The sequence below is a fragment of the Caenorhabditis remanei genome, chromosome IV (genome assembly GCF_010183535.1).
Source record: "Caenorhabditis remanei strain PX506 chromosome IV, whole genome shotgun sequence".
NCBI classification, from domain to species: Eukaryota; Metazoa; Nematoda; class Chromadorea; order Rhabditida; family Rhabditidae; genus Caenorhabditis; species Caenorhabditis remanei.
Genome location: NC_071331.1, coordinates 11,005,783 through 11,016,021, shown reverse-complemented (window position 1 = coordinate 11,016,021; position 10,239 = coordinate 11,005,783). Strand labels below are relative to the sequence as shown.

The window sequence follows — 10,239 nt, the reverse complement described above, 5'->3', positions numbered from 1 at the left end:
TGGAAAGAAGAGGAACTACGTAGTGAACTTTGCAGGTCTAAACAGATTGAATTGTTCTATTTATTGCAAGCATAGAGAAGAAGTGGAAACGAAACGAATATGCTATTGAAGTGAGCTTACTTGGGAGCCTATCTCTGACTATTTTTGAAAATCGATACAATAGAATAGAAAACTTGTAAGTACATATAATTTGTAATTGAAACCGTGCAAGAATATAAAAACACAGAAATTTCTACACTCTCAAGCTAAGATTCATTTTATATCAAAAGGTTCCCAGAAATTGTTTTTGTTAGAGAAAGTATTTTTTCGAACACGGACAAGAGAGAATACCAATTTATGTAGTTTTAAAATTAAGTTAGAAAATAGAAACTGTGAAAAATGTTAGACACCCTGTTGAAGCTCTGCGTAAGGCATTTTAATGATAAAATGTTTGTTGAAGACCTGATTGTGAGCCATGAAAACCAAAGTAAAGAAATCATCATTTGTAGTTCCTGAACTATTTTATGACAGTTCTGAAACGGAAATTTTCGACTGAAACTCTTTTATATTTCATTTTACTTATAAGTATTACTGTGATAATCAGGTGTTAAGCACATAAAGAGTAACCTGACAAATACTATTCGCACCTCCTTGAAAGTATCAACAATACGGTTTCAAAGCAGACAGATAAAATACTTTGAAGTAAAAAAGAGTGATAAAGATAGGCGTTTTTTGAACAGATTTAAAAAAATGAACAAATGAAAGAAACAAAAAGAAATGAACTAGAAAAATATTGCAAACACTTCCTACCAGGCCCAGTACACAGTTTCCGTCGATGGTAATAGAAACTTTACTGAAAGTTGAGAGTGGAATTAACAGAGATGCTAAAACAGAAACTTTGTAAACTTTAACTTCTTGTTAGTTAGTCAGTCGAAGCAATCTTGTCACATCTATGAGGTTTTTTCTGAACTGAACTTCAAAACATCATTAAAATTGAAAATTAGCGAGAATCGATGGATGAAAAACTGAAAATGTTGCACGAACCAGGAGATAGGAACTCATAGGGTATTGTCTGAAGAGGTAGTGAGGAATCCTCCGATTGTAAAATCCATAAGGCACATCAACAAATTTGTTCAATGAAATGGTAACAATTTTATCAGACAAACTAACTTTCTAAAACCATCTTGCTAACTTGAGAAAAAATCAGTAGAATAACTTCTTCTTCTTATTAATAAGTTCAGATATTCTTAGATAACGACATTCCATTAAAGTGAATAATGATTTTAGCTATAAACCATACCATGAAAACAGTGAATAATTTCCATACTTGCAACGGGCCGGGCCGGGCCGGGCTGAAAAATTTGAACTGAAATTTTGAACGAAAATTTGAATTTTTTTGAATTTTTTCCCAAAAATGTCGAATTTTTGACTATACTTCAGAATTCAATCAAAAGATAGTTATTCATCAAAAAATTGAAATTTTTAATGTAAATTTTCAAAAAAATTCAAAAAATTTGGTAAAAAATAGGTACCTTTTTTTTGAAGCCGGGCCGGGCCTTGAAAATTCTCTACCGGGCCGTAAATTTGCAAGTATGATAATTTCGGCTACCCCAACTTACGTTTTCCAAACCGAAACCCTGAAATCTTATGAAAGAATGACATGAAGATACACTTGTGAAACAAGAAATAATAACGGAAAAAGATAAGAACCGATATTATTATTTGGTCACATGTCGAATATCTGTATCAATCGCCACGTGAGGAAGGGGGAAATCCCCAATATTTGGAGACGATAAAGCTTAATATCAGGTTTCTTTTTCTCATTAAAAAAGCTGCGCGTAGTGCAATAAGATAAGCGGAAAATATGTAAATGTATTTTATTAGATTGTAGCTATCACAGAAATGAAGACGATGGCAATAGGGTACAGTGGGATTTTTGGAACACCGAACTCTATCCCATGGCGGAAAAAAGAAATCTGTTTAAAAAAATATAGACCATGGAAACTGACTTATTTTGAACTAACTTTTAGAATCACTTGGCTGCAAGCATTATTGCATGTTCTGAAGATCTCATACTTGAAAGCGAAGTGAAACATAACATTTTTCTAATACAATTAAAAAGAAAAACAAATATAATAAAAACTCTTTAGTGTTCTGAACGATATAGCATACGTGTCAACCGGGCCGAAACGGGCCGACACGGGCCGGCTCGTAGCTCGCGTCAAAATGAATATTATGTAGGCTTTCCATCCGGACGGGCGTTTCTGCGGGCGGCCCTCGCCCGCCCGGGCGGCGACCCGCCCGTGCCCGCCCTAGCCCGCCCTAGGGTAGACTGGCGTGACAAAATGTTTCTCCTTAATTTATTTTTTTCATATTATCTAATCTAATTTTGTCGAAAAACCAATAGCACTCTCTATTCAATTAAAAAAAAAAGAAAAAAAAAGTTTTGCCGCAAAAAAGTTTGAACTCGAGAGTATCAAATTCAAAAACAGAGTTGTTAACCACTAGGCCAAACCTTCGCTTGACGAAAGCGAGGGGGAAGAGCGTGAAGAAAGGAGGGTGTCACGCATAGAATGATGGGGCGGCAGGGCCGTCTTAGGGCGGGTCGCCGCCCGCCCTAGGGCGGGTCGGGCGGGCATCTTGCCGCCCGGATGGAAAGCCTAATATTATGAGCTGAAAAATATACCAAAATGTAGATCTCGACGAGTTCTATGTCCGTGACCTACTACGGGCCGGATGTCTATTCGTTAATGTGCCGGGAAAAAGTGCCGAAAAGCGCGAAAATGGCCAAAAAAGCCATTCTAGCCCGGCCCGCGGCATATTAACGAATGGCCATCCGGCCCGTAGTAGGTCACGGACATAGAACTCGTCGAGATCTACATTTTGGTATATTTTTGAGCTCATAATATTCATTTTGACGCGAGTTACGAACCGGCCCGTGTCGGCCCGTTTCGACCCGGTTGACAAGTATGCGATATAGTCATTCCAAGTTCAAAAGAAAAAAAATAGCACGTGAACAGAACTTGAGAGAGTTTCAATTTTTTATGAAATATGGATCCTGTAACAGTAACCTCTCACGGAAATATTTCATCGAAACTTTAGGTCGGTAGTTCATGTCGACGTATCAAATTGATTATGAAGTTACACTGCCAATTGATCTTCAGCTCTTTAGCTATGTGGAAACATTAGCTTTACAAAAAGTTTGTTTCTGTCGGAGTTCAATGTTTCTTGAAGTTTCTATAATTTAATTACACTTTTATGTCACCTATTGTAGAACCTGTTAGATCAACGTTAGCAGTTATTTTTTGAATATTTTTCAGTTTTATCGATGTGATGAAATCGTTATTTTATTCAGTTTTCATTTAAGTCGCTATTTAGAGTTCCATGTTTCAACGGTGTAATTTGAATACATATTGGTTGCTTTTTTTCGATAGTTTTGAACGCGTTGGAAAAAAAGCTCAGAAATCTATTCTTCATTTCTGTTGGTAACAGTTTTATCTTCCACTATTTTTTTTCTTCACGCTTCTGATTACTTCATTGATATTCGTTTATCTTCAAAGATGTGTTCAAGCTGTGTTTTTACTCTTGTATTTATGGTTGAATGTTGTCACAGGTTACACCAGTATCCTTGATTGATAAATTGGCGATAGCAACACAAGCAATTTTGAGAAATAGGAACGAAAAAAACACATCTCATAAGGTTTTGGTTTGACACCACTGTGCGTTTTCCCGAAGTGTTAATCATTACCTCTCCCAGTCTGATATAAAAAAGTTAACCATCTGGCGTGAAACATGAAGTTTCGTTCATGTCACGAAGTAGAATTTTATATTGTTCTGACATTTTCGCTCACATAACTTGGGCTCAATAAAACCAACATACATACTGTACTATTTTGAATGTGATACAGAGTTTCTCAGAAAAAAACTTACTAGTAAGGAAACGTTGTTGAAAACTGTTTCATGCTGGACTTTCCTGCACAATTATTAGTTTTTGCAACTTTAATTGCACATTTGATTAGAAGAAATGTATGAGTGCCCCATGAATCATACTTCCACATTTGTTCTTCTGTCTTGTTTTTTGAAGATCAATAAAAGCAACTGTCACAAATACAAATGCATACACAGATACGTTCTCCCTCTTCTCCCCGTTTACACTAAAACATACAGGCAGATAGGCGAACGCCTTCCATTGCACTGGATAAATTTATGTTATCATAACTTCAATCTTGAGGTTCCCAATTTTCGCAGCAGAAGCAGAAAAGTTGTGGTATTTTAAAAATCATGAATTTTCTCTCTCTCTTTTATTTAGAAATCCACTGAAATAACCATTGAAACAACCAAATAAACGTTTAGTCCAGTAGTTTTGTTTTGAGCTTTCATCTTTTCAAATACATGTGCCAAGACTTTTTCACAATTCTCCAGTTAGTATTCCGACCACACGTACATACGCATTGCAATCATACATTTCCCTCACTACGCCATTTTTTCCAATGTGTCGTTCAGCCATCTTCTCTGCCTCTCGCATTCTTCCCTAGTCTATCAACAAACGTGTTGCGTCTCTTGCTGCGTCTCTCGGTTTCTATGATCTCTTCTTATTCGCTTGGTCAGCAGAACGCGTCTTCGAGTAGAGTTAACGAAATGTTGTGGTCTAGCCGAATGTTTTTGTTTATAATTTTACTTTCAATTATCTTTTTCTCAATGTAGAATTCTAAAAATTGTTTCTTTTCAGCTTATAAGCAGCCAAAATCTGAAAATGGTTGAAGGAGTAATGCGTTTGAGAAATGACGTACGAAAGAGATCCACTGTGAAAAGGTATTCGGTAAGTTGGATTATAATTGAATTATTTTTTAAAGCGTCAATTTTCTTTAAGGCAACACCATCGTCGAGCCAGTGTACTTCTGCTCAATCGAATCGCCGCCAATCAAGTGGAACAGGTTCGACTGCTCCGGTAAGTTCTGGATATACTTTGAAATATTGACTTTTTTATTTTTCAGAAAAAAACAAGATCATCGAAGAACCCGACGAACTCTCAACCGTCTACATCTTCTGCCACCTCATCAAGTTCAAATGTAAGAATTTAAAAATAAGAACCAACTTAACAAGTCAAATCTAATTTTCAGCCCAGAACCGTCACCAAACGAACCCGTTCGAAATCTTGCAATAGGAGGGATGTGAGTTTTTTCTAGCTTGAGGTCAGATTAAAACCTAAATAATTCCAGAGATCCCGTCCCCAGAGCAGGAATCCATCCCGTGGTTCCTCTCCAGAACCAAAAAGAGGAAGAGGTCGTCCAAAAAAGTGCCATTCTGTCATGGTGAGTTTTCGTCCTTATTGATATTCGCCAAAATTTTGACTGGTTATCCCAGTTTCCCAAACCCTTTGTCGTCAGACATTTCAGCAGAACAATTCATAAACTGACTGCCAAGAATGATTACACCGAAAATAAATGTGAAATTACGCCCAAATTCTCTGTGAAACGTTTTTCCCTCACGAAATCCAACTTTTTCAGGGAAGCGATGATGAGGATGGTGCTCCCGTCAGCCACCGCACTAGAAGCGCTGCCAATTCTAGAAACGTCTCCCCGGATCCTTTGTTCCGTTCATCAATAAGGGCTCCCAAGAAAGTCGGCGGCCCAAGTGTAAGCGGTCGGACAAGAAGTTCATCCGCAGCTTCGAGAACCCGCTCGAGAAGTTCTGGAAGAAGAATGAATTCTGGTTCCTCAAGCCGCCGATCCTCCCCTTCCTCCATAAGAAGACAATTATCTTCGGTAAGCGTTCAATTCAGCAACCCTCAACTGGAAGGCAATGCGTTTTGCAAATATATGAACATAAACTTTTTCAGGAAAGTGAGGATGAATGGGAAGGAGCGTCCGTCAGCCACCGAACCCGATCCAAATCGTGGTCCAGGCAGACGAGCGCGGCAAGCTCCCGAAATGCCTCCCCTGAACGGTCGTCCAGATCCACAATCAGGACTCCCAAGAATGTGAATGGGGCAAGTGTAAGCGGACGGACCAGAAGTTCATCCGCAGCTTCAAGAGCTGGCTCTAGACGTTCTAGCAGAGGAATGGATTCTGGATCCTCAAGTCGCAGATCTTCGCCTTCACCTGTAAGAAGGCAAGGACCTTCGGTAAGTTTTTAATCTACCAACAGTCAGGAAATGTCTTTCTGCAAATAAATGAACAAATTTCAATTTCAGACTTCTCGCAGTGCTTCATCACTGCGGGAACGCATCTTCAAGAAGAGTATGGAGGAGATTTTTGGAAAATTATCACCCGATGAAATGAAGAGTATCAAAGACAATTCAGAAAGCAGTACTGAGGTAATCAAAATCCATATAATAATTTTACAACCAGACAAAATTAATATTTCCAGATAGATGAATATTTAAAAGAACGCTTGGAGAAAGATGTGGAGATCGATTGGGGATTCCCACCAAATATGGAGAAAAGATTGGATAACCTGTCCTCGATGGAAGATATCCAAAAAGAAGAGAAATTTCTCTTAAACGCCGGAGTTGATGTGGAGAAGGTAGTAAAAAGAGGATTAATGATATAGAAACAATTTGGTGATTTTTCAGGTGAAAAAATGGAAAGCGAACAAAACGTATGAGTTGGAGTCGGCAAAGGAATTAATGAAGAAAAGTGAACAAAGATTCGGAAATCTTAAAAACGAGAATGTAACATTACTTAAAATGAGATGATTTTAATTCAAACTTGTTCTTGTTTCAGACTCTTTTCTCTGATTTGAGACCTTCTGGAAAATATGCAGTGAAGAAGATCATAATGAGAGAAAGAGCTCCAATGAAATTGGAAATCGAGCTTCTGGTCAAAAGACAACAATACAGTTTCTTGGTGATTCAGGATTTTATTGACTCACAGAGAGACAAGGAGTCTGCTCTTCGCGTGGAGCTTTTCAATAAAAATGTTTCAAAGGAGAATAAAAAGGAAATGTTTGTGGGGTCTCAATGTTCCACCTTTTCGGACTTTCAGAAGAAATATGCTTCTGTTTTCATCCAACCCGTATGTTAAAACCATTATTTTCAAGTCATAAGTTCTTTTTTTTAGCTCAAATGGGCATGGAAGACCGTAATAGTGCCGACGAGGAAGTTCAAGGAGGCTGTAAGTATCTACAGTATGACTGTCATGAACACATTCCAAATTTTCAGCATGCCCACGTTCTCACTCTTGAAAAAGAGTTCCAAAGGAAGCTGGGACTCGGTCAACAATGGGAAGATGCCGATTTCAAGCGGATCGAGCAAATCACTCAAATCAAAGAGGAAACTGTATGTTTTTAAGAACTTGGGATATTGAAAAAGCAAAACTTTTTTCAGTTGAAAAATTGGCTGGAGCAAAGAAGAGAGCAGGATCAAAAAGATGTTATTGATCCTCTCTACGCCAAAACTTCTCTTTATTCAAAAGAAGAGATTGATAGTGGAGAGTTCTCAGAGAAAGAAGTGAGTTTTAACTTTCATTTCTATAATCTAAAAGAATCGGAATTTCAGAAGAAAAGATGGCAAGTCAACAACAAGGACAAAAAAATGTACGAGGATCTCTACCAAGAGAGAAGAGAACGACAACGTCATGAATGGGAGATGGTATGGTTTTGTATTTGGGTTTACAAGTTGTAATTTATTTGTCTTTGTAGGAATACCCATTCTACAAGTACTTGGGAGAAAGATCCAAGTACTTGGAAGAGCTGGTGGATCGCCCACGCCCACCGTTGGACATCGAAGTCGAACTCTTTGTGATTACTGTTGACTTTTTCCGGATCACGAAATCTCAAATCGAAGATTTCTTGAGGAACGAGAGGAAACAAGAAACCAGTTTCCGGGAGGAACATTACATCAAATTCCAACCAAATTTGGGAACAATCGATATGGACGATATTTGGTCAAAGAACCCAAATTGGAAAGAATTCTTCGAACTGGCTTCAGGAATGGGGTGGAACAGTAATGTGGTGAGTTTCAGCTTCTTCTCTTTTTTTTTTTAGAAACTTCAAACTTTTCAGCTCCGAATCGCTTGGCTCGAACACACGGGAGCCCTAATAGTAAGCGCGGATGTTCCATCAACCAGCCAGCCTCCACCCAATCAAATGGCACAAACGTCTCCTGCTCATTCGGAAAGAGCAAAATCGGCAGAAGCTTCCGAACCATCTACAATTGATATGGATGATGACTTGGATCTTGGTTATGATTATGATGGTCAAGATTTCGAAATGTATGAGCCATCGGTTAGTTTTTGGAAATTTTAATACACCACAAACTATTCGTTTTCAGAGCACTGCTGATTTGGACGCTCCAGAGTCTTCCGGAAACTGGAGCCGTCATGATTCGGAAGACATCGAGGCTCGCGGTGTTGCTCATTCTGATATGATGAGTGTCAGAGAACAAGCAGCACCGTGTGTTGCAATTGAACTGCAAGACGAGGAACCACATCGTCAGTCGCCGCCGATCAATGAATTGGAAGAAGATGAGGCTGAGATTGTCGGAGCTCATGATGATGACAATGTGGAGCATCCGGAGCAGGAAGAGCAGGAAGTGCCCCAGGAACCTGAAGATGATGAAGAAGATGATGTGAGTTTTTTTATCTGCAAGCAACTGTACTAAAAATAGGCAAAGAGAAGCATGTCTTGGTGGGGAAATCATAGTGGGAGCAACCTTCTATCTTCGTGAAAAAATGAAAAGTTTATAGTTTCAGAAGGCACCAGCCGAAGAACAACCGCATCTTCCCAATGGAATACCACAAATGTCTCCTGCTCATTCGGAAAGAGCACAATCGGCAGAAGTTTCCGAACCATCTACAAGTGGTATGGACGATCATTTGGATATTGATTATGATAATGATGGTCAAGATGTTGAAATGAATGAGCCATCGGTTAGTTTTCGAAAATTGTAATACACCTAAAACTATTCGTTTTCAGAGCCCTGCTTCTCCTAGCCACATCAGTCCACCAGCTGAATTTGACGCTCCAGATCATGCTGGAAGTACGAACCGCCACGATGTGAGTTTTTCAGCTGCAAAGAACTGTATTGAGAAATAGGCAAAGAGAAGAATGTCTTGGTTTTGAAATCTTAGTCGGGGCAACTTTCTATCTTTATGAAAAAATGAATAGTTTCAGGAGGCACCAGCCGATGTCCAACCGCCACATCAAGATGCTCCACAGAAGCCATTGGAAAGAGAATTAGATGTAAGTATTTTGTTTTGACCTGAAAGTTGATAATTTTGGCATGAAAAATGGAGAAACAGTTTAAAAATAGCTAAATTTCACTCAAAAAGTGATATATTTCAGGAAGAAACTATGCGGCTCGTCATCTCGAACAGCGACAACCCGATACAACCCGAGCCTATCATCCCATTCTCCAGAACTTATTCTGGAAGCTATTTGCGCTGGAAGGTAAGTGTTCCTCTCTTTCTATGAATCGATAAAAATTCACTGTTTTCAGGAGGAGGAGGTGACGGACTGGATGAAAAAGGTGCTAGTCAAAGGTGGCTACAAGGCCTTCATGGGTTACAATGGGCATCACCTGCACGACGCCATCTACGACCGCGAGACCCGAGAGAGGACCGGCTTTGGAGAAGCTTTTTGGAAAATGATCAAAAGTCATTTGGATAAGGTATATAGTTATGACCCTTTTATTCCCCGTATTTAAATTATTTTCCTAGGTTTTTTTGTATGTTGTTCTTTTGTATGTTGTTCTTTTGTTCGTTGTTTTTTGTTTTTTGTTTTAAATGTTTTCAATAAAATAATTTAATATAACAAAACTTTCATTTCAGATTATTTCAGCTACAAATCAATTGTTAGAGTCAAAGGTATATAGTTGGGAAGGATTAACTGCGAAGTTTGTTCAAAAAAAGATGAAAACACCGAAGTCAGACAAGTGGAACCTACTTTTGAAATCTATTGAATCGTTTTTAAAACACAAATAACTGTTTTCCAATCAAGTTCCGAAAATTAGTTTTATTTCAGATTCAAAAACAAGACATTCAAGTAGACAATGAGAATATTTGAAAGATCTTGTCTGGACACATAAAAATATATTTATGGGCAACATATACAGCACCGCTCAAAAGACTGTAAGTTTACTGCAACATGGAAAACGTGGAGAGTGTGTCACGATGGTTCTGTTCGTTTTAAACTCGGATAACTTGTAGATCAAGTCTGGATTTTATCTTTTGTAGTTAATAACTATTCGTTCAGACACTTGCCGGAGAGTTCCATCAATGTATTCTATTCACTAACATAAATTAGTTCAATTCAAGGGAG

General features: G+C 38.4%; 1 protein-coding gene across 1 annotated transcript; it reads left to right on the top strand.

The window, feature by feature from the left end:
- Positions 1–4,732: 4,732 nt before the first annotated feature.
- On the top strand, positions 4,733–10,224 carry GCK72_013240 (uncharacterized protein; the record flags this gene model as incomplete). The annotated part of the gene is made up of 24 exons (XM_053729743.1): positions 4,733–4,798; positions 4,850–4,927; positions 4,974–5,048; positions 5,100–5,150; positions 5,199–5,291; positions 5,487–5,744; positions 5,819–6,103; positions 6,173–6,295; positions 6,349–6,504; positions 6,554–6,652; positions 6,705–6,827; positions 7,041–7,094; positions 7,142–7,258; positions 7,307–7,429; positions 7,478–7,570; positions 7,621–7,932; positions 7,984–8,205; positions 8,252–8,548; positions 8,673–8,849; positions 8,896–8,976; positions 9,094–9,162; positions 9,265–9,369; positions 9,419–9,589; positions 10,174–10,224. The coding sequence occupies 24 exons, from the start codon at positions 4,733–4,735 to the stop codon at positions 10,222–10,224; spliced, it is 3,279 nt and encodes a 1,092-aa protein (XP_053584515.1).
- Between the last annotated feature and the right edge of the window lie 15 nt (positions 10,225–10,239).